This window comes from Somniosus microcephalus, chromosome 2, assembly GCF_052327205.1.
Source record: "Somniosus microcephalus isolate GS21.2 chromosome 2, FLI_Smic_1.0, whole genome shotgun sequence".
NCBI classification, from domain to species: domain Eukaryota; kingdom Metazoa; phylum Chordata; class Chondrichthyes; order Squaliformes; family Somniosidae; genus Somniosus; species Somniosus microcephalus.
The window spans coordinates 28,043,154-28,068,067 of record NC_140988.1 but is presented as its reverse complement, the minus strand read 5'-3'; the positions used below and the strand labels follow the sequence as shown (position 1 = coordinate 28,068,067).

The 24,914-nt window shown below is 46.0% G+C and overlaps 1 protein-coding gene across 3 annotated transcripts in view; it reads left to right on the top strand.

The window, feature by feature from the left end:
- LOC147122627 (uncharacterized) overlaps positions 1-24,914 on the top strand; it is a 191,627-nt gene that overhangs the window by 18,863 nt on the left and 147,850 nt on the right. For all 3 annotated transcript variants that reach the window (XR_015081008.1, XM_086007983.1, XM_086007975.1), the window contains exons 3-5: positions 3,937-4,084; positions 8,893-9,612; positions 13,779-13,838. Coding sequence is in view for 2 of the 3 variants with exons in the window: in XM_086007983.1 (XP_085864109.1) it covers positions 3,937-4,084; positions 8,893-9,612; positions 13,779-13,838 (928 nt within the window). In the remaining variant the exon portion in view is untranslated. The remainder of the gene's footprint in view (positions 1-3,936; positions 4,085-8,892; positions 9,613-13,778; positions 13,839-24,914) is intronic.

Sequence of the window (24,914 nt, the reverse complement as noted above, 5' to 3'; positions counted from 1 at the left end):
TCGCGCACACTGGTCGCCAGCGACTCGATGGCCTCAGGCATGCGCCCCACCACGCTCATGAGCTCCGTGTGGCGCCGGTCCGAGTCGTCGGCCATCTGATCGAGCTTCCGCACCTCCTCCGAAGTGAAGGTGTCCGGACTGGAGTCGCGACTCTCCCGCTGGGGAGGAGGGGGCCGAACTAGGGGACCCTTGCCGCGTTGGTGACGGCGAGTTTGCCGAGCAGCAGCACTCCCCTCTGATCCTTCCCCCCTTTGGGGGGAAGGCCGCGGGCCACGCGCACGGCTGCTGGGTGGCTGGACGCCACTGGTCCCAGAAGCTGCATTGCCCTGCGACAGTTCCTCCAGGCACTCGTCCAGTGAGGAGGTGTCGAGCATTTCCTCCTCTCCTGCGGGACGTGACTGTTCCCCCGAAGGTCCGGCTTGCTCCTCCTCCTCCTCCTGGTTGGAGGTGCTGTCACTGGCAGCCTCAGGGTCCTGGTCGTCACCAGCTGAAAGCAGGAATGCACAAGAGTAGCTTCAGAGTGAGGAGACGGCGTCAGCGAGGGAGTTAGGACTGGTGGGATTCAGCGCATTGGTGGGACAGTGGCAAAGGAGGTAGCTCGGATGGGCCAGTGCGACGCGAGAGGGCCAAAAGGCGAGGTCCTTACCATTGCCGGGCAGTGGAGGGTCGGATACACCGCACGCTGTGGGGACAATCACACGTGCTCCCATGAGCACACACACGCGCTCCTCCAGCCGAGTGAGCTCCTGCAGCTTGGCGCGGCCACCCCTGGCACGGGCCTGGCGATTAAACGCTACTTTAGCCTGCAAGAGAAAGGACGGGCTGTAAGGGCGCAGTGAAGCCCTGATGTAGTGTGCACTGCCTCCCATGGTGGAATAGCTTGGACAGAGTGAAGCCCTGATGTAGTGTGCACTGCCTCCCATGGTGGAATAGCTTGGACAGAGTGAAGCCCTGATGTAGTGTGCACTGCCTCCCATGGTGGAATAGCTTGGACAGAGTGAAGCCCTGATGTAGTGTGCACTGCCTCCCATGGTGGAATAGCTTGGCCAAAGTGTAGAGTGCCGAATGGCCATTTGATGCTCATGACTGTCCCAATGCTGCTGGCTGAGGGCTGGCCAAAAGGACTTTCAGGTCCCTTTGCCCATCATGTCAGGTGTACATGCAAGAATGAGGAGGAGACTGGAAAGGCTACTCACCCTCACAATCCTGGTCAGATCGTTGTACTTCTTACGGCATTGTGTGTGGGTCCTGGGGGCCTCGCCGGTGAATGTCACCCTCTGGGCGATCTGCTTCCAGGCTTTGGTGTAGTCGTGGTGGGTTGGATTCCTCCCACTGTCTGGAAACAAGATCTTGCGCCTCACCTCCAGAGCTGTGAGCATGATGTCCAGATCACCCTCTGAGAAGCGCAGGGCACGCTGACGGGCCTTCTCTGGCGTTGCCATGACTCCCTGGGGCTGAGCAGTAGTGTTGAGGCCTCTTTGCAAGGCTGCAGTGTGCAGGGCGTGGCAGCAGACTAATTCGTCCCTTCCCCCTTTAAGAGCTGGTCGGCACCACGGGGTCTGCTGTCAGTGCAAAAATGACCGCACCCGTGCTGCGCCCCGCCTGGGCGCTATCCCTCTGGACCGCCGGCTTAGCGCCTAAAGAGAGTAGTGGAACGCCTCTTTTAGCGCTCCACCAACCTCTTAGGGCGAAGCCACTGAATTCCCGGCAACGGGGCGCTACTTTGGGGCGGGCGCTAACTTCGGGCGGGCGCTAAAGCTAGCGCCCCAAAACTGCCTAAACTGAAAATCTAGCCCTACAACTCCACACAAATGGCATAAACTATAATAATACCACCATGTTCAATATGGGTTCCTATTATCATCTGTTTTACAATGATCACTGAGACACTTACTCAAGGAAGAATTCTTAAATAGAAAGGTCGAATTTAACATTTTCTTCATTAAGGGGAACATCTTGAACTGTAATTGTCTATTTTAAGTATTTTTAGTGATTGTGATTTTGGAGCTGCTTTTCTGCTGCTTTGTGTGTGAAGAACTCTCAGGCTTTGAATATTACTCGCCCGGCCCGGTGGAAGCTGGGCGGGAGGCAGTTAAAATGGAGCGGGTGACTTAGCCAGTCAGTTCCTGCCTTGATCTGATTGATGGCAATTTTAAGCTGGCGGGGTCCTCTTTAAATATGCACTTTGGGCTCCGATGATGTCATCGGGGCTCGAGGAGCGATTTTAACCTGAGGCCTGAGCGGGGCAGCAGTCGTGACTTTCAGGAACAGCAGCCAGGGCCAGAAGAGGTCCAGTAACGGAAGTTATACATTTTTTTAGTTTCCTTGCTCCTCTTGTCCCCAAAAGGAAACCTTGGGCCTCCCCTGCTCTGGGATTGTCCCCCCCCCCACAACCCCACCACCCCACTCCCTCCTATCCATTTACTTTAGTGCCGAGGATGATTCGCTCTGGTCCCCGGGGGTTGCCTCCAACCAGCATGATTTTAACGGCCCTGCACCTGGTGGTCATTGCATTTCTGCCCATGTTTCCAGGCACAAGGTCCTGCCAGGAGGCAAGCTGGCATCTGGCATACTTTGGGCTAAGGGAAATGATCTCAAACGGCAAATTTGGGCAGGGTCATGTCAGTTCAGGCCAATGTGCTCTGCCAAAACCGCACCCGATGGGTGTGTGTGTGGGGGTTGCAGGGGGGGGGGGGGGTTGGTTCTATATAAAAATCAGCAGAATTAATAAGGGCGAGGAAGGCAATTTGGCCCATCTAGCTCATCTCGGTAGTGATCTAGACTGCAAGGATGACAATCTCAGTGTTGGCTGCAAGGGATTGAAATCTTAGAAATGTACCTTCTATTTGATTGCCTGATTTTCTCCACAATTAAAGGTTTGCTAAAGAAATTGCATGATACAAAGATGAGCGTTTCTGTGATTTCTTAGCTATTCATTAATTATAGAGGAAAACAAGGGATTCTCCCATTTTTCATTAAAAAAAAGAGGTACAGTCCTTAAGAGTCTTAAGTGAAATGAGATTGGGCAGTTTGAATCCAGTTCCTCGTAGTTGTGGGCTAAAGCACAAAACTGTGTACGAACATACAAAATTGACGAGCAGGAAAAGACCCGTTGGTCCAGCAAGCCTGCCCCACACTCATGATGCCTGGAGCATCACGACCAGCCACTCCCAATGTTCCCGCTAATGATTTGTGAGTGCGCGGCCCCTTTAAGAGGGTGCGCGGCCCATTCAAATTTCCGTGCATGCGCGGTTTTTGCATTTAAAAGCCAGTGAGCCAGCCTGCGCGGGACCTCCAGACTGCTGCGCAACTATGTAGCTTACTGGGAACATTGGCCTCTCCCCACGCTCCCCCCCCCCCCCCCACAGCCATGTAACCACTTGGGAGAGACCAAAAAAAAGAGAAATGCCCAGGGCCAATAAGGGAATAAATATATTGGAAAATTCCTCTCTGGCCCCCTTTGACGATCAAAACCAGTCCAGGAGATCACATGGATCATGTATTATCTGTAAAGCCACTTACCTTCTATAGGATGCGATCTCTGCCCCAGTTAGGAACCGGTCCAGCTCCCTCTTGAAGGCGTGTAGAGAGTCAGCACCCACCGCCCCAGCCGGCAATGTATTCCGCAGGTCTACAGTTGACCAGTTAATTGGCACTCTTTACTCAGCAACGCTGTCTGGATGGCTGATGCTGAAATGTAAATGTCACGTTGGTAGATGAAAGGAACATTACTCTTCTGAGTTTGGGATTAGGGTGCATTCGCTGGGGCAGAGTAGTGGCTGAATTCTACTTGGCGTGGGAGTGCTTGACGCTGACAGCGAGTGCCAGCAGTGACATCCCTCAACTCAACGGTTCACCAAAATCCAGCAACAAAGTGGAATAGAATTTCTTTTCTTTTTGCTCAATGCTATTGGTTACTTTTATTGAATTGTTTAGAATTCAAGATTTGGAGCTGTCTGAACAAAAGCTTCTGGATAAAATCAATGAGCTAACTTCCAAATCACAGCAATCAACAGCCAACGCTCCACAACTCACAGGAAAGCTTCGAAGTCTGCAGATTTCAGAGAGGGGTCTCAGAATCACGGTAAGGTTAGTTTTAAATCCTGGGGTTCATTATTCTTGCTCCTCTGAAGTATCTGAGTTGTAGCAACTGTCCAATCCTTCACTCAAGTGATGATTCTTTAGTGTTGGGGTGTGGACAGTGAGGGTTCCAAACATATGAAAGTGAAGGACAGGAAAAAGAACAGCTCGTCCATTGAGCCTGTCCCATACGATCATGATGCAACTTCTGCACACCATGACCCCAGCCCCCCTGCCCCACCCATCACCACCACCACCAACAACAGCAACAACAACAACCAGCCATGCAATCTGTTGGGAGAGGCAAAAAAAACTTTAGGCTAATTTAGAAAAAAAAACCTCTTTGAAAATCCCTCTCTGACCCCCGAAGGTGATCAAACAAGATTCAGGAGACCATGGTGATTGGGAGATACCTCCCCCAATACCCAGGCACCTACATATTGCCCACACTCAGGATCCCATCCAGCTCCCTTTTGAATGTTTGCTGTGAATCTGTACTCACTGCACAAGCCGGCAACTTGCTCCATTGGTTGACGACTCTGTGGGTGGCTAGTTGTAGGAGGCATCATAGCCGAGCGGGACCTTGTCCTCACCTGAAGTTAATGCTTGCACACTTTCTAGTAGGATTCTCTTGACTGCAATCAGGAACGGGTTACTTGACTAATTCATTCCGCCATCCCTAGCTTGAGGGCAGTGACGGCAATTGAATGTGTTGCCTCAACTGAGTTCGGCGAACTCAGCATAGACAAATGTTGTACCTGCTCTGTACAGTTCACTATCTCACTATACTGTGCATTTACAAATTACAGCAGAGCTACCTACTTCATTATACTTGTCTGTGAAATCATGATCAAAAATCTGTTGCAGAATTTCAATCTAGATGGCAGGAGGTTTTGTATCTCACTAGTCAAAATGGAAAAATTAGGGCATGTTTTATTCAGACATGAGCTCCCTTTAACCTCAGTGCTTTTAATGACATCTAAATAAGTAGAAGCTGAGTTTTATGTGGCTAGCTCTGTAAGGATTAACGCAGTACAAATGGTTTTGAAAGAGCTGAGTTTCAGATATGACATCCCTGCTGCTCAGAAAATCTTTGACACACCAAATAGGAATCTGTGTTTCAATTTCTGTAGTATGAAGTTTTTAGCTTGGAAAACAAATGAAGCACAAAACTTCTTAATCACTCATATCCTGGCGTGCAGAACATGATGTGACTGATCGATGAATTTCAGGTTTCCCTAATGTTTTTAGTCATATTCATGGTCAGAAGAAAAGTGCAATAATGGAACAACACTGACCTAAGAAAACTACTAGGCACTTGGTCTAAGCGTTAAACAAAGCTTTAATCAATTGTTTTACAACATGGAGATCTAGTTGTGTCCTTCACTTGTTCCTGTAAAAGAATGTCCTGAGCAAGCTGGGCCCATGCCCGAGTATTTATACAGCGCCACCAGCAGGCCGCCCAGTATTATTTCATAAGTCATTTCCACATGAATGACAAGATTCATGTCAAACACTGCTTTGATTTTTGCCACTGTTCTAATTTTATTCACAAAATGACCACGGTGGAAGATACCTTTTGTTCACAGCAGAATTGTAAATGTATGTAGAAAGAAGGCATATGTGATGTTGCTGTAAATAAGGAACAGTAGAAATCTCATCTCCTGGTCACCCCCAATTGCACGACCAAATACTACAGCACAGTCCATTGGATGTAATTTTGCCACCAATAATTGGGAAGGGCATATTTCTTCATTTATGGTTAGCTAATAGAAAATCCACGATACCAGCAGTCATGCAGTTTTCCTTATCTCTGAGTATCAGTGTTAAGCTTCTACCTTTGTAGACATGTTATATGATTATTCTTTGTGACAGTTGAACTAATGTGGGGTTAGCAGTCAGGCCCTTTCTGTGCTGGCTAATTTGTGCTGCTCATACATTTTAGAGTGTCCATTTTTCGCCATTGCCTATTTGTTGGTTTTCCCTGATTTTGTCGCTAAAATGTGATGACACACAGATTGAAAGTACCATGGAATTGGGTCAGGGCAAAATAATTTAAGATAATGTTAATGTGTTAGACCGGAATTTTGCGGGGGTCAGCGGTTGGGGCCCCGCTGTGGACCCGCCACCATGCACCATTCCCAATGTCGGGTCTGTCAGCGCTGAACAGACCCAACATGCAGCATTGGGGGACCTAATTCAGGTAGTTAGTGGCATGATTAGAGCCACTTAAGAATGATTTTCAGATTACATTTTGCATTTGGCAGCTCGCTCGCAGGGTCCATGCTGGTCATAGACCATGTCTGTCAAGCTGAGGCGGGAGTTCAGTGGCCATTGAATCAGCTGTTGAGTTGACAGCTTCAAATGTACAGTAAAAGCTCCCACCTTACAGAGATATCTTCCCTCAGCCACGAGCTCTTCCTCACTGCATTTCCACAACAGATTCACCATGCTGCAAGTCTTTACACAAGTCACCATCCAGTCTGACCTCATTACCTCTCTCACCGTATCTCTACTTCACCTGCCATCTATTCCATCAGCATGGGTGCCCTTTATACACTCTCACCTTGGTCCTCAGAATCCCACCACGATCAGCCCCTACACCAGCAGCACCAGGCACACCAGCAGCACCAACAACAACACCAACCTTCTCCGTAATCAATTGATGCTGCACAGGACAGAGGGCATCAGCACCCGATCACATTGCTGCCTGGGAGGCCAGGGATGGCCTCACCATAGCCAGATTTACTTCACTTGATGCTGTACATATGATGCACCAGGCTGGCACCACCCCACACCAGCACCATAAAGCATCCCTACAATGTCCAAGCCATTCCTTTCACACTCATCACCATTGTAGGGGGTACAATTATGTCTCACCATTCACTGCAACTCACTAAGCCACTTCCAAAGGTGCACACAAATCTGTTCAAGAATGCAAAGTGTTGAAAATAAAGGTTTCAGTGTTTGACACCACTTTAACAGAAACTTTACATGAACATTGCATAACACACCGAAGTGCCTACCCTTGTGTGTTGTTAGTTGGTATGATTGCACTAAGATGAGGGTGAGTGTGAGGGGTGGCGAGTGAGATGGGGAAGTGATAATGTAGATAGAGAGGGATGGGTGGAGGTGCAAGGTAAGTTGATGTGAGTAAGGATGTGCAGGAGTAGCGTAGGGAAGGCAGAGTGATGGGGATGTGATGAGAGGCACAGTAGGATGAGGTTGAGTGCGGCTTTGTACTAACATTTTGTGATCTACTGAGATCATTGAAACGTTTGCGGCACTGCACCCAGGTCCTCCTGAAGACATCCCTGCTTGTGCCCTCCTCTGCAATGTGCAACCAGGCTGTGTTGATCTCCTGGGGAGGTCTCTTCCGCCCATGGGAAGGGAAGAGAGCCTCCCTACATGCTGTGACTCTCTCCATAAGCATATGGAGGGAGTCATGGGAGAGCCTGGGTGCAGCCCTGTGCCTTTGTGCAGTGATTGTCAGTGTTTGCAGCACCTCAATGCTCAAATGTCAAAATAAATTTGAACACGGTCCCTTTAAGGAAACCGCTGATGCGTCATCAAATGACGTCACTAGACCCACTTCCTCTAATTGGCCGGGAAACACGCTGGGTGGGCTTAACAACCCCTATCGAGGGAAATTTATTTCACAGAGCAGGAGGGAGCCAGCAGCGTGGTCGGGACCCACCACCAACATTGCCCGCCATGGACCTGCTGAGGTCTGCAAAATCGCGGCCTTAGTTTCTGATACTAATAACAATCCACTGCAGAATGTTATTGTATTGTTATTAGGTTTTTCTTTTGACCCCAGATATTACATAAAAGAGTTAGAGAAATGTAAAAAGCATAGATGAATCATATCATGTTCTACATGTAAAGAAGTTTTGTTTTCTTGGTTTGCTATTTGAAGTATCAAAGATCTGGTTAAAAATAAAGATACCTTTGGAAACTTTTCATTGTACACGCTTCCGTGCTAAAGAGAGAGCAATCAAACTGACTCAGTGATACCAAGAGAATCAGAGGACAAATGCATCTGTCCATGACAGTATTGGTAGGAGTGACCACAGCACAGTTCTTGTGGAGACCAAGTCCCGTTGTCACACTATGGACACCCTCCAGCATGTCATGTGGCGTGAAATGGGATAAATTAAGAACCGATCTAGCAGCTCAAAACTAGGCACCCATGAGGCGCTGTGGGCCATCAGCAGCAACGGAATTGTATTCCACTACATCTGTAACCTCATGGCCCGGCCTATCCCTCACAAGAGAAGCTAGAGTAGCTTAGTCATCAGAATTCTCTGTTAAGATTAGTGTATCAGATCATCCCAGGGTAATTTCTGAATATTTGAAATACAGTGTCATGAATCTTATCTTCATGGAGAAATGACTCATGAAATAACACTGGGCGGCCAGCTGGTGGTGCCATCCAAGGAGTATAAATACTCGGGCGTGGGCCCAGCTTGTTCAGGACGTTTCTGTAACCAGGAACTAATGATGTAACTAGAATCTCATGGTTGTGAAACAGTTGATTAAAGCCTTGTTTTATACTCAAACCAAGTGCTCAGTAGTCTTTTTACATCATACAGTATATACCATAATCTTTGAGAGCAGGTTTAATTTCTTTTTTTTGCTTCGTGTCCTGACAGTGGCTGTCAGTCCTGCTGCCGGTGACCAGCCTTGTTGATGTGCGATGATGTTCACACCTAGGAGTTAATGATTGTGATATGCTCACCGTTAGTTTATCATAGGTGATTACTGCAGAGTTCTAAGATGGATGTACACTACGCACTTCTTTCTTTAAAGCTTACAGAAAAGGAGAAGTCCGAAGAGATGCTGAAGGGAAAGCTCTGGCGTTTGCAGAAGCAGCTGAGGATGAAAGAGGACGAGATGAACAAGCAGTCCGAGTACTTTGAGCATTACAAACAGAAACAGCAGCAGCAAACGGTGAAGCTGAGGGAACGCGAACAGTCCCTGCAGAATCAGCTTTTCAAGCTGGAAAGAGAGAGAATTGATCTGAATGCTACCAGTCTCGTCCTGCGAACCGAGCTCCAAGAAGTTACAGCAAAGTTCACCATGCTGGAAAAAGCACACAGCAAAAGAAGCAAAGATCTTTCAGAGCACGATGCGGAGCTCGCCAACACGGAAGGTTTCCTGTCAGATAGAGAGGACCACATCAAAGACCAGATTCTCGTGCTTCAGCAGGACTTAAAGAACCTTTTAGAAAAAGAAGAGGCAAACAACCAGGAAAAGGACCAGCTCAGAGACAGACTGCAGCGAGCTGAAGACAACGAGGCCTTCCTCACACATAAGCTGGAAGATTTCCGCTCGCGGATCCACGAACTGAAGTTATCAGAGAGCAGCCTGCAAGAGCAAGTGGAGGAGCTGGAAGAGGAGAATGAGAATCTCGGAAGAGAACTGAAAGAAATACAGGAGCATGAAAACTACCTGAAAGAAGTGCTGGAAGAAAAAGAAAAATTGGAGAGTTTAGCGGAGGACAAGAATGAAGTGCATAAAATCACATTAGTAAGTACTGATGATGCAAAATGTAAAATACCTACAAGTGAGATCTTAATTTTTTTGCTTTCTTCCGCATTGAAGCATTATTACTTTAAAACTAAGTCTAGACTCCAACAAAAGTAATTTATTTCCCTCTAAGTTTGCTCTCTGTGTCTCCCCTCCTGAAGGTGCTGATTTATGCTGCTGTTCTACTCCTGCTCTCCGGTACCTCATCCTCGTGGTTATTCATTACGTGTGAGCATGAAAATTAGTGGTTATGGCAGGCCTGTGGGGGGAAAGTGGGAGGGGGACAGAGGATGGCATCATTGCACATTCCAGAATTGCTGGATGGTATTTGAGGTGTAAGTTAGATTTGCCAGAGTAAAAGAACGTTTTAAGATGTACACCAAATTCCAGTGGAAGTGGAGGCTAGCAGAAGATACGTCCACCCCCAAACTGTTGGATGTATGTGAATAACAGGGAGCTGAGGGCAAAACCTGATCTGCCAGAAATTCCGTCATTTGTGCCAGAATTGCACCTGACTTAACTAAGGCCTGTAGAAAGAGAGGGTAAGTTACCTGCTTAACTTGTCAAACCAGGGAATGGTTGAGTTCACAGGCTTTGACTGTCCACCAATGTGTTTGAAATATCAGCTCTGACTGATATGATTAGAAAAATCTGTTCTCAGGTATTCTTGAACCGTTGCAGTCTGTGAGGTGAAGGAATTCCCATAGTGCTGTTAGGTAGGGAGTTCCAGGATTTTGACCCAGTGACAATGAAGGAACGGCGATATATTTCCAAGTTAGGATGGTGTGTGACTTGGAGGGGAGCCCATGCCATGGGGTTCGCTATGGCCATTTCCATATACTGTATGTCATCATAATGGAGGCAGAATAAGAGCAGGGGGAACAGGAAATGAGACAGGTGTACAGTATAAAGCTACTCCAAAGGAGAATAACGCAAACTACGTGGTATCCTTTCACCGAGGATGGCTCTCCAAAGCTCTCATAAGGCGGTTGCCATCGTTCGCTCCAAACCGTTCTCCAAGGCTAGTGGTCAAAATACTCATGTTGGATGTATTGACTGTTCTGGAGACCTCTATGTTTTGGGGGGAGAGCAGATGCAAATGCTCCTGGCGCTGCTAATTGCTCCAGGTAGCACAGCATTGTGTCGAATCCTTCTCATATTGTCGCAGAGAATGGCTTGGACTTCGCTGTGACCCCCTACTATTTGTCCCAGGTCCTCCAAGCTTTGCCTTGATGCATCCATGTGAACGTGATGCTCATCCAGTATCCTTTTTAGAGCAAGACACCCGAGATCCAAATCAGCAGGCTCTGGAGGCAGGGTTTGTGCTATTGTGTTATGGGAGGGAAGGGTTGGGGGGAAGAAGAGGTGGGAGAGATGAGGGAGGGAGAATCAAATCAAAATCAAATCAACTTTTATTGTCATTGTTAGTGCACAAGTGCAGTACAACGAAATGTAGGCTTGCAGCTCCCGAGAGTGTACATTTAGATTAAGACATTTGAACATTCAACATACATTTGGCTTGTAATACATTAACATAAACATAACCATAATAAAGTGCATTGGCAGATGTGCAGGCTTTAGAGTTTATTTGTGGAGTTCAGTAGGATGACAGCCCTGGGAAAGAAGCTGTTCCTAAATCTGGTCGTACGGGTGCGAATGCATCTGTAGCGTCTCCCAGATGGCAGGAGGGCGAACAGACTGTGGCTGGGGTGGGTAGGGTCTTTGATGATGGAAAGAGGGTAGAAGGGGGAGAAGAGGGAGAGAGGAGGAGTGAAAGGAGGTTGTGTGAAGAGTGTATGGAGGAAGGGACGGGGAAGAAGAGAAGATGAAGAAGAATGGGGGAAGGAAATGGGGATCAAAGACTGAGAAACTACTTCAGCGGGGGGAGATCCATTCCCTCAATTAGACACAAAATGTCATCTCAGCAGGGAAAGGGGGAGTGTGGTGAGTTCCTCGTCCCTCCTGCAGGATTGGATTTCCTTCAGTGGTGGGGTGGGAGGAGGTGGAATGGTCCACTAGGTTTCACCAAACCCAGATTTGCGTATCAGTTGGAAGTGGGGGCGGGGGAGGTGGGGGGCAGTCTTGACCAGAGGACTTGTTTCGATGCTTGTGGGGTGTCCAGAGGGACTGTTTTGCTTGCCAGTCAGGTTATAGACCAAGGGGCTGGGTTTTTTTGCACTGTAAAGAGGAGGAACTAGAGCTCCTGTTTTTCTGATCAGTAGTGGTAATGGTGTGGGGATGGGGAGCGGTGGAGTGGGGAGCGGTGAGGTTAGGGCCCATTTTTCTGTTCAGTGAGAATTGGGGGCCATTCTGCTCACCGGAGGGGAGGCCAAAGACTTGTTTTTCTCCTGGAGGGCTGATTTTTATATTCAGTAGGGGGAGGAGTATAAGGAGCAAGTTTTTCAGCTTATGGGGAGAACATCATACATTGCCGGGGAGGGTGGTTGGTTTATCTGCTTACTATATAGTTCTTGTTTAGTGCTTGCCTGTGCTTGCTGACCTTCACTGGCTCCCGGTCTGACAACGCCTCAATTTTAAAATCCTCTTCCTTGTTTTCAAATCCCTTCATGGCCTCGCCCCTCCCTATCTCTGTAGCCTCCTCCAGCCCTATAAGCTTTCGAGATCTCTGCGCTCTTCCAATTCTGGCTTCTTGCGCATCCCCGATTATAATCGCTTCACCATTGGTGGCCGTGCTTTCAGGTGCCTGGGCCCTAAGCTCTGGAATTCCCTCCCTGCCTCTCTACCTCCTCTTTTAAGATACTCCTTAAAACCTACCACTTTGATCAAGCTGATATCTCCTTCTGTGGCTCGGTGTCAAAAAAATTGTTTTTTTTTATTGGTATGTTTTACTACGTTAAATGCGCTATATAAGTGTAAGTTGTTGTTGCTTCTTGACGCAGCATTGGGGAATGGACAGAAGGCAGGGACTAGAATTGCGGTTTCTTGGCAACAGGAGCAGGAGGCCAGAATGTCTCCACTGAGTGGAGTAGAGTGGAGCTTGCTCTCAACGAGGAAATTAAAACTGTCAGAAATTCTTCTCAGTGGGCGGGGGACCAAAATATTTTCAGTGGGGGAAGGGGACACAAACTTTCTTCTTTGCGGTGGATGATTATAAGTTGGAGATTGAAGGCCCAAGGGGATTTTAAGAGGAGGAATCGGGAGACTTTGGTTTACTAAAGCGTATGGGCGCCGAGCTATTCAGTGTTTAATGTGCCTGCTGTTGGGGCCATTTAATAGTGGGGCTGTCCCTATGCCACCAGTAATTTGTTAAAGATCATGTGCTCCATTTCCTCAGATCTTGCTGCATCATTGTATGTTTCCTATGTTGTAACCAGAGTGGGATTCATCTACCCTCAATGAGTGTTTGGTGTAGAAAACTGTAATGACAACAACAACTGCAACTTGCATTTATGTCGTGCCTTTAATGTAGTTTTAGGGAGGGATTTCGAGAGCTTAGGGCCCAGACAGCTGAAGGCAATGGTGGGGCGAAGGCAATCGGGGATGCACAGGAGGCCAGAATTGGAGGAATGCAGAGTTCTCGGAGGGCTGCAGGCAATGTTCCCTCGAGGCTGCGCGCATGCACGGCCGCGCAGTAATCTGCAAGGCCCCGCGCAGGCCGCTCAAAAGCTTTTCCATTGAAAATACCGCACATGCGCAGAAATTTAAAGGGACCGTGCATTGAAATAAGCAGGCCACGCACAACAAAGCGCAGCTTAGAGGGAACATTGGTTGTTGGGCTGGAGGAGGCTACAGAGATAGGGAGGAATGAGGCCATAGAGGGATTTGAACACAGGATGAGAATTTTGAATTCAAGGCATTGCTGGACCGGGAGCCAATGGAGGTCGGCAAGCACATTTCTCACTTATGCTGCTTAGTCTTAAGTGAAGCCACTTACAGATTGATTTCACCGACAGTGTATGATAACCATTGCTATTCGGACTTGTGCACTATGGCATTCAGATGTGGACCAGATACAAATAAAGACCATCCAATTCTGCAAACCTCCTCAATGGAGCAAGTTTATGCAGACTGTGCATACATTTGGAATATGTAATTACTATAATTGTGGAAATAATGACAGAAATCTGCAAATATATTAATTTGTCATTGCCTTGTATTGAACAAAATTGCATGATTTTCATATTGCCACTTGTTTTTTATTCTAGAATAACAGTGAACTCCAGTTAAGTTCAGCTGAAATGCCAGAGCAAGGGATTCCACTGGAGGTGAGAGCAAGCCCTTGTTTTGCGACCCATCTCGTTTTACTCCCATATCTGTTGAGTGTGTTGTCTTCTTAGTTTTGTAATCATTTTAATTGTACTGTCCCTTTAAGAGGGACTGAAGAAAAAAAGTGAAAGGGTAATGTTTTATGGCCTGTGTCCTGACCACTAATTTTTAAACTGTGTTTGTTGGGAAACCCTGTCAGGGGTGACATATGACGGAACAAGGGGTTGGAAATTCATCTGAGCCCGTTTTTTTAAAGTCACTGGAAAGGAAAATCGAGTGTGGTGTAAAACGGGCCACCGATCCGCTACGTGCCTGTTTTGCACTACTGGCGAAGACAAATTTCATCCTATTATCTATTTGCTTGTAGGTCATAGTCGCCAGTTTGCTTGTGTTTAATGATTTTACATTCAGCTTACTGAAAAATTTATGACTGATGATCAAACTCTAATTGAAGAAGTGGGCGACTCAGAAATGAACTCCAAGAGAAACCAGGCATGCTGGTTAAATGTGAAGCATGACACCTTAATTGTCATGGTACTGAGAGACTGCAGAAAGGCACTGTTCAATGAAGAGCAGGAGAGTTTTCCCTGGTGTCCTGACCAATATTTATCCCTCAACCAACATCGCACAGGACAATCAAAATGAGACAGTTAAACTCGAGGGTGTGTGGATCCTCCATCTATGCTGAAGATCAGTGTCCTGGGCCAATATTTATCCCTCAACCAGTGTCACAAAAATAGATTATCTAGTCATTATCACATTGCTGTTTGTGGGATCTTGCTGTGCACAAATTGGTTGCCATGTTTCCTCTACTACAACAGCGACAACACTTCAAAAGTACTTCATTGGCTGTAAAGCGTTTTGGGACATCCTGAAGTTGTGAACGTCTTTCTTTAACTGAAGACATTGCCTTGAATTTCCTGTGTTGGAGGAGGACAGATGTTGGCATTTGCGCTTGTGATGTGGGGCAGGAAATTGGGGCCGGGCCCCAGACCTGCTGACTCTCTGCTCCAAAGAGGTATGCCAGAAATTCTGGCAAGTTTCAGGGTGGGCTGAAGGACTGGCTGTCCTTTCTGTGGTAGAGGTATGTAAATCATGAAGCACACGATAAGATAAGAATTTTAATTAGGATGCTTAAAGGATCTATCTGGATAGATCTGGGATGTCTTGCAGTTTGCCCCAAGCATCCGCTTAGGTAGAACGTTGTGTGCTTCCTAACTTTACTGTCAGAGCAGGGCAGGTGGTAAATCTCCCAGAGGATGCCAGAGGGCCTGATGGTGATACTGCTGATGCCAAAGCTAGTCCTATGAAGAACAGGAAGCAGGTCCAGTGGCTGGTGCTGCTAGACAGATAAGATCCAAACTTGTTCAGGACAGCTTTACAGATGCCTAGACAATTTTTTCCTGAGGTCTCGGTCCATTAAAGAAGCGCCTCCTCGCACCAATCTTACGGAAGCTGATAGATTCTGAAATCACTGACAGAGAGAGTAAACTGAACAGCCTGTAGTCTCTCGGAAACCCTCCTCTGTATTCTTTGCAGTCCCCAATCCCCAGGCAAATAGTGATTGATAGTGCCCCCTCTTCATGATAAGTTAATTTGAGGATGTCTGCACTTCTCTCTCCAGTGGCCTGCCATTCGCAGGCATTGTGTCCTGTTTTTTCCTGTAGCAGGAACGGATTGTGTTAATTAGCTGTAACGGCCTCCAAATCCTGCAGTTACAATCTGTTGGGATTCATAGTATAGATGGTAATAATAGTAGGTGGAAGGGACCAAGAACCTAAGATAGGAGGCTTCTGTGTGTTGTCATGCATTACAGGATGTGAGACAGTTGGCATGAGTGATACCAGGTTACAGTGCTTCTGGACGTAGGAACAAGATGCCATGTGATAGCCCAAAGGGTTTTGCTTGAATGTTGGGCAGTGAATAGCCATTTGCCTCTCTGTGTGTCAGGAAGCTTTCTGTTACTCAGTTGGCAACTTGCTTATTTCTGCTGACCTTGTGAGGTTAGTAGACTTCTTCCGACACTCTAATGGGGTCCTTGGGTTATTGAGGTGCCACTCGCCACTACAGCCACCTCCTGCCAAGGTAAAATCAGAGTGTGTCCTGAGCCATGTAACACCAGAAGGTCCCAGGTTTCATTTCCAGTCTGTGTCAACCGATCTCGCACCTTGCCTGCAAGTGTGCAGGTGCAGACATCAGATTTGAGTTCTGCTCCGATTGTCTCGTGGTTGATTAGCCTGCTGACACTCATTGTCTAGGTAGGCACATAGAGAATGGCCACTATGGCAAGGTACCAGATAATACCCAGTGGCTATGGAACTGAACCTCAGCATCTTTAGCAGAGGAGGGAAAATTAGAATGTGGCATGTGCTTCTGTAGTGCATTGCTTCACTAGTGATGCTTTGTGGCTGTCTTTTCACAAGGGACCCATGTAATTTTTTTTCATGGCCATTATAACTGGTCATGGTACTACTGACTAGTTGGGAGGCATTCTCAATAGGAAATCAAATATTGAAATGTACACTGTCAAGCCCATTATGTTCTGTTACTATGGCCAGCACCCAGACTTGATTATTCTATGTTGGATTCCAGTGCGTTAGTCAAAATCTTTACATGCTTAATTTTAATTTTAGAATTATTTGACTTTTTAGTGGTACACTTATTCATCTGTTGCAGTTCAAATTTTTGAATAATAAATTGCATTTTGTTTTTCTAAATATGATGGTACAGTACTAGTCTCTTTTTAACCATGTAATTTCCATCCTCTCACATACGAAAGCTGTTCTGCTAATGGTTGCAGTTAGACATTTTGAGAATGCACTTTCAATACAGAGGAAATTCTCTCTCTGTCCTTTCTGAACAATTAGCCACATGGAAGGCTGGGAAGCACTGTCACCAATGCAGCATCTGCTGCTTCTATGTGACTTGGTTCTGGTTGAGTTTAAGAATGTTTTCTTTTGGAAAGTGATGAATGACACAGTTCTCTTATTAAGTAATCATTTATTTGAGTGCATTCATTCTGTTTTGGCTTTTCACTGAAAGTGGGTTGTTTCTTGACCTTGCAGTGAATATATTCAGTTCTACACTATTAGGAAAAGATGGGATGGATTGTGACTCATATGGGTTTGTGGTCTTGGTGCAAGTATGCCAGATGTACCCAGCAGGTTTAAAAAAAAAAAAAAATCCTGAAGTTTGTCATGTTTTATTAAAATGTAAGAAAATTCAATAAAATATAAAGGCCGAGGCAGAAAAAAGTTCAGTCTTTCATTAATAATTACAGTGGTCCTACTAAGAACATAAGAAATAGGAGCAGGAGTCGGCCATTTGGCCCCTTGAGCCTGCTCCGCCATTCAATAAAATCATGGCTGATCTTCTACCTCATCTCCACTTTCCTGCACTGTCCCCATATCCCTTGATTCCCTTAATATCCAAAGAGCTATCGATCTCTGTCTTGAATATACTTAACGACTGAGCCTCCACAGCCCTCTGGGGTAGGGAATTCCAAAGACTCACCACCCTCTTGAGTGAAGAAATTTCTCCTCATCTCAGTCCTAAATGGCCGACCCCTTATTGTGAGACTGTGACCCCCTGATTCTAGACTCCCCAGCCAGGGGAAACATCCTCCCTCCATCTATCCTGTCAAGCCCTGTAAGAATTTTGTATGTTTCAATGAGATTACCTCTCATTCTTCTAAACTCCAGAAAATATAGATAGTGAATAATGTTTGTATCTCACTCACAAATAAAGAGAAAGAAAGAAATTGCATTAATATAGTGCTTTTCGCAACCTCGGGACATCCCAAAGCACATTACAGCCAGTGAAGTACTTTTGAAGTGTAGTCACTGTTGTAATATAGGAAACGCGGCAGCCAATTTGTGCACAGCAAGCTCCCACAAACAGCAATGTGATAATGACCAGATAATCTGTTTTACTAATGTTGGTTGAAGGATAAATATTGGCCAGGACACTGATCTTTAGGTTGGCGGAGGATCCAGACACCCTGGAGTTTAATTGCCTCATTCTGGTTGTCCTGTGTGATATTGGTTGAGGGATAAATATTGGTCAGGACACCAGGGAAAACTCTCCTGCTCTTCATTGAACAGTGCCTTTCTGCAGTTAAGGTGTCGTGCTTCACATTTAACCAGCATGCCTGCTTTCTTTTGGAGTTCATTTCTGAATCGTCCACTTCTTCAAATATCATTAGTCATAAATTTTTCAGTAAGCTGAATGTAAACTGGGCACTATGACCTACAAGCAAATAGATATAGGGTGAAATTTATCTTTGTCAGTAGTGTGAAACAGGCACTTAGCGAATCGGCAGCCTGTTTTACACCACACTCGATTTTATTTTCAGTAACTTAAAAAAAAACGGGCTCAGATGAATTTCTACCCCCTTGTTCCTTCAAATGTCACTCCTGTCAGGGGTTTTCCAACAAAACACTGTTTACATATTAAATGGTCACCACACAGGTTAGAAACACAGCAGCCAATATGCGTGCAGCAAGGACCTGCAAACAGCAGTGTGCTAATGGCTGGATAACCTGTTTTAGTGATGTTGTTGGTTGAGAGTTACATATTGGCCAGGACAGTGATCTTCAGGGTAGACGGAGGATCCAGACACCCTAGGGTTTAATTGTCTCATTTTGGTTGTGCTATGTCCATTTTGTACATTTTGGCAACTTTGAAATTGACGCACAGCAACTTTGAAAAATATCAAAACATAGCATTATAATTGACTTAACAACAGAAAACGCTGGAAAAACTCAGCAGGCCAGGGCAGCATCCGTGGAGAGAGAAACGGAGTTAACGTTTCAGGTCGAAGACCCTTCGTCAGAATTCGACCTGAAACGTTAACTCTGTTTCTCTCTCCACGGATGCTGCCCTGGCCTGCTGAGTTTTTCCAGCGTTTTCTCTTTGTTATTTTGGATTTCCAGCATCCGCAGTATTTTGCTATTATAATTGACTTGTCTTCCAACGTTTTGATGAATTAGTGTCCAAAATTTTCCTCCCCATCTGAAAGTACAAATCTGTGTGGAGGTTGTGTTCATGTTGTGGAAAATGCAGAGCTGAATGTTCCTTTCCTGTGCGCATATGCATGCTCATGCTGGGTGCTCCAGTAGAATTTTGTACATGCGAATCAGGATTGAGGCATGAATTATTCATCTGTTAATATCAATAATGTACACATACCAAAAGGAGAAAGTGAAGGGCAAAGGCTGGAAAGGCGAGAACAGATTAAGAAGGCAAGCTAATGACCGGGGGGTGGGGTGGGGGGGGGGTGGTGGAATTGTTGGTTCTGAAACAAATGTAAGAATTTTTGATGTAAAAAAACTGACACCTGAGGGGGAAAAAATGAAGCTGAAATTTCAAATATTATTTCTGTAATTAAAGGAACATTGCCTTCATGACAAAATGTTGAACTAGATGGAGGAAGGGACCGAGTGCAACATATCCAAGTTTGCTGACGATACAAAGATGGGAGGGAAAGCAGTGAGTGAGGAGGACATAAAAAACCTGCAAAAGGACATAGACAGGCTAAGTGAGTGGGCAGAGATTTGGCAGATGGAATATGATATTGGAAAGTGTGAGGTTATGCACTTTGGCAGAAAAAAATCAAAGAGCAAGTTATTATCTAAATGGAGAGAAACTGCTACAGTACAAAGGGATCTGGGGGTCCTGGTGCATGAAACACAGAAGGTTAGTATGCAGGTGCAGCAGGTGATCAGGAAGGCCAATGGAATCTTGGCTTTTATTGCAAGGGGGATGGAGTATAAAAACAGGGAAGTCTTGCTGCAGTTATACAGGGTATTGGTGAGGCCACACCTGGAATACTGCGTGCAGTTTTGGTTTCTATATTTAAGAAAAGATATACTTGCTCTCGAGGCGGTTCAGAGAAGGTTCACTCGGTTGATTCCGGAGATGAGGGGGTTGACGTATGAGGAAAGGTTGAGTAGGTTGGGCCTCTACTCATTGGAGTTCAGAAGAATGAGAGGCGATCTTATCAAAACATATAAGATTGTGAGGGGGATTGATCGGGTGGATGCGGTGAGGATGTTTCCACTGATGGGTGAGACTAGAACTAGGGGGCATAATCTTAGAATAAGGGGCTGCCCTTTCAAAACTGAGATGAGGAGAAACTTCTTTACTCAGAGGGTAGTAAATCTATGGAATTTGCTACCCCAGAGAGCTGTGGAAGCTGCAACATTAAATAGATTTAAAACGGAGATAGACAGTTTCCTAGCAGATAAGGGAATTAGGGGTTACGGGGAGAGGGCAGGGAAGTGGACGTGAGTCTAGGTTCGGATCAGCCATGATCCTATTGAATGGCGGAGCAGGCCCGAGGGGCCGTATGGCCTACTCCTGCTCCTACTTCTTATGATCTTATGGATCCATGAGGTCACTTGAGTGATGAGCACTGACGGTGGAGCCAATTGCCCTAAAGTGCCAGGACTAACTTAAGGCCCCACAACCCCCCAAGATATCTGCACTCTTCTAATTCTGTCCTCTTGAGCATCTCTGATTATAATCACTCAACCATTGGTGGCCGTGTCTTCTGTTGTCTAGGCCCTAAGCTCTGGAATTCCCTCCCTAAACCTCTCCGCCTCTCCTCCTTTAAGATGCTCCTTACAACCTACCTCTTTGACCAAGCTTTTGTTCACTTGCCCTAATTTTCTCCTTATGTGGCTCAGTGTCAACATTTTCTTCGCTTATAATACTCCTGTGAAGCACCTTGGGACGTTTTACTACATTAAAGGCACTATACAAATACAATTTGTTGTTGTGTTGTAAGGAGAGGGTTTGTCGTATCCTGCAAAAGCTGAGCATAATAATTGAGACAGCTATTATTGGCCCAGAAATTCCAGAACGGGGCTTGCAGCGCGTGCAAGCCCTGTATTTACACTTACCCCGCGCTACTGCCGATCAGCTCCAGGGACGCCTGGAATTGGTGTTTCCAGAAGAAGAATCCCGGGCAGCGTATGACGTCACGCCGCCCAGGAGTGCAGCCAGCGCGAAGTCAGGAGCGTGCAGTGCAAGTGAGACACGCCCCTTGAGGTCTCAGTTTCACTGGACACGCCCCCAATGTTTCTGTCAAGCTGCTAACCATTTTTACATGCAAAGCAGCAGTTTAAATAGGTTTTTGGAAGTTTTTTGAAGATTTTGGTAACTTTCATAAATTTTTTTAAATGTTTACATTATTTTGAGTAATCTTGAAGTAGTTTTAAAGAGAATTAAAGCAATTTAAAGACTTTTAAAAGCCCTAAAAGAATTTTTTTAATTCCATTTATTTATTTAGCAATGTCGTCGTCATACGTGTCTTCACACTGTTCCCTTTGGGGAACTGTATGAAGTGGTGGAAGGATTTATGGCCATGATTAACGCTCATTCCGTGACCGTAACCATCTTTGAACCAGCCATTAGGGCGGTTAGTCCTATGGCGGGAGGGTTTTACGGGCTCCCACAAGCTATACAAGGAGGGGGGGGCACCCACACCCACGGACGCAAATATCCCACTGGATGTCAACCCAGAATTTAGAGCCGGAGCTCCGACTCCACTTGCCGGGACTGTCTGGAGCGGGGTTCGAAACCCTACCCTGATCTGGCCCAGCGGCGGGGATCCTACCGCTATGACAAAGGCCCAATCCAATTAGCAACGTGAAATGGCAGCATAGGGCTCCAGTCACGGGGAGGGAAAAGGCGCAGGAAACGTATGGGTGTCACCTTTTGTGCGGAGTGGGCCTTTTGCGTAGCAGTAAGCATCCCCGCCGCTGGGCCAGAAGGAGTAGGGTTTTGAACCCCACTCCAGACAGTCCCGGCAAGTGGAGTCGGAGCTCCAACTTTAAATTCTGGGTGGACATCCAGCGGGATGCTTGCGTCCGTGGGTGTTGGTGGCCCCCCCCCCCTCAGATGGGTTGTGGGAGCCCGTAAAACCCGCCCGCCATAGGACTAACCACCCTAATGGCTGGTTCAAAGATGGTTACGGTCACGGAATGAGCGTTAATCACGGCCATAAATCCTTCCACCACTTCATACAGTTCCCCAAAGGGAACAGTGTGAGGATACGTACGATGATGACCTCTTGCGCAATGCACCTCCTTGGGCCCTCAGTCGCAGATGCGAGGGGGCAAGTTGTGCAATTGTTAAATTTTTTATTTTATTGACATGTAAAATGTTGGCCCAGTAATTCCCTTCCAAATGCGCTAGTACGGTCGGGGTACTTACGCATCTGGCCGGATGAAATGCCGGTTTTCAGCATGCACAGTGCATGTGGGGAAAACCGGCATTTCCTGTCCTCTGAACGAAGGGGTTCAGAGGCAGAACGCGTGCGACTGCACAGGCAGCGCGTGCGCAGTATAATTCGCCGCTTTCATTAATGCTTTCAGTGAGGTCTAGTCATTACAACTTACACATGAAAAAAGCATGGGTACAGTTGCTCCAGAGGCTGCGGAGGAAGATATTTCTTATCGTGGAGCTTCTGAAAGTATGTATGTCTGTATATATTCCTTTGCGTGTTATGTATATATTCCTTTACTTATGTGTATGAATGTATTATTTAATTATGACTTTCAGAGAAAGTAACTTATTGGAAAATCATAATTAAAAATATACATTCATACACATTAGTAAAGGAATATAAAACATACATACATATACGTAAAGGAATATATGTGGACATACATACATAACTCATTCTCACATTCCATTCACACAGCCACAATTGCTCCTTCTACCTACCGTTCTGAAAACCCGTTTAAAAAAAAAAAATTAAAGTTTAAAACTTAGTTAAAATTTCTTAAAATAACTTCCCTCCCTTTCCCAAACCTAAATATTGCATTTCATAAGCTCCTCCATAAAATATATCTCCTTCCCCAGCCAATGAACAACTTTACACTTGCTTTTTTTAAGTGCAAGTTCTAGGGACTTACCCTCACTGAATCCATCAGTGAAATCTACAAAGTTCACTGCGCAAGCGCTGCCTGTGCAGTCGCATGCGCTGTGAATAGACCTCGGGTCTGGAAATGCCGGCGTTCCCCGCATGCGCTGTTCCTGCTGAACGCCGGCATTTCCAACGGCCAGATGCGTGAGTAACCCGACCGTACTCACGTTTCTGGCCTGGAATTTCTGGCCCAATAATAAGAAGGTAGGAAAATAAGAATTGCTAGATGAAGAAAGACCAGGATCCATCTAGTTTGTCTTCTGCCATCCTGGTAGTCGCATGCTACAACAGGTAGGCATGGAATAATTCACAATAGGATAAGATAGACTTTCACAGCAGATCATACATTTAGTTAGATGTTGTGTTGCTTAAGACACCTGAAAGAAAGAAAGGAAGACTTGCACTTATATAGCACCTTTCATGACCACCAGACGTCCCAAAGCGCTTTACAGCCAATGAAGTTCTTTTTGAAGTCACTGTTGTAACGTAGGAACCGTGGCAGCCGATTTGCGCACAGCAAGCTCCCACAAACAGCAATGTGATAATGACCAGATGATCTGGTTTTTTTTAAGTGATGTTAATTGAGGGATAAATATTGGCTAGGACACCAGGGATAACTCCCCCGCTCTTCTTCGAAATAGTGCCATGGGATCTTTTATGTCCACCTGAAAGAGCAGACGGGGCCTCGGCTTGACGTTTCATCCGAAAGACGGCACCTCTGACAGCACAGCACTCCCTCAGCATTGCACTGGAGTGTCAGCTTAGACATTTGTGCTCAAGTTCCTGGAATGAGACTTGAACCCACAACCTTCTGACTCAGAGGCGAGGGACAAAACTTTTCCAAATGTAGTTCTTGAAGTTTCTGGGCCTGGATTTGCCTCCTAACCAGCAGAAATTCCATACGGTGGTCTCTAATTCCACCCCCTGTCCCAAGCTGTTTGCTCAGGCTGTACCTGACAAAGTGGCGGTGGTTGCGCCCTGCGATCTTTTAACATCCACTTGAAGCATCGGAGCAGACAGTCCCTCATCAATGTCTCACCAGTAGAACAGCACCTCTGACAGTGCAGCACTCACTCAGTGCTGTACTGAAATGGGGTTTAAATCCACAAAGTTCTGCTTCAGATGTAAAAGTGCCACTGAGCCAGGCAGACACCCTTGCATTTAACGATATGTGACATGGTTATAGAGGGTTGCACCTACACATGAGCTCGTACATGTGTACTAACTGCTGGGATTTTTGCAGAATTCAGAAGGTTACTTATAAGGCTGTCTGCTTGTATCTCAAAAAATAATTAGAGTAACTTGATACAGGAAACTTTGTGATATCCGGCACCGACGGGACCGAGCTGTTGCCGTTAGATCAAAACTGCCGGACATGTTGAAACATACGGAGATTTTCAGCTCCGTGTGAATCAACAAACCCTGTTGCTTAGCAACAGCTTCAAAACAGTCGGCTGCAGCTTAAAAGTGTCTCTAGCTGAAGCTGTTGCTTAGCTACAGACCTTGCAGAGCCTGACTGGGGAAAAAAAAGCAACGAGAAGTAAAAAAACTTATAGGAAACGGCTCCTGAATTTTGCCGGTAGATAGAGCTTTCCGGACTTTTAACCTCCGGATAAACCAAAGTTTCCTGTAATAGAAAAAGAGAGAGGAACTGTAATTTACTTTTTTCCAATGTCAAAATAAAACAAATATGGAATTTTGTTCTTTTTATTTAGAGATAGCAAAATCCAATTACATCGTTCAATCATTTACCAAAAGAACTGAATATATTCAGCACGTACTCTGGCTTCAGCCTCCCTCCCTATCCACTTCCCTTCCCTCGCTGTATTACATGAATAAAATAAATTCCTCGCAATTTTTCCTCTGGAGTCCAGTGCTGAAGCACAGTTACTTATTATTTTTAAATAAAAACAGAAAATGCTGGAAATACTCAGCAGGTCAGGCAGCATCTGTGGAGAGAGAAACCGAGTTGACATTTCAGGTCAGTGGCCTTTCCAGCATTTACTGTTTTTGTTTCAGATTTCCAGCATCCACAGTATTTTGCTTTTTGTACTTATTATTTTAGATTCGCTTTACATCTGGTGTGACCAGTTCACACCATTGTCACATGAAATTGGAGGGGAAACTCACAAGGTGCCTG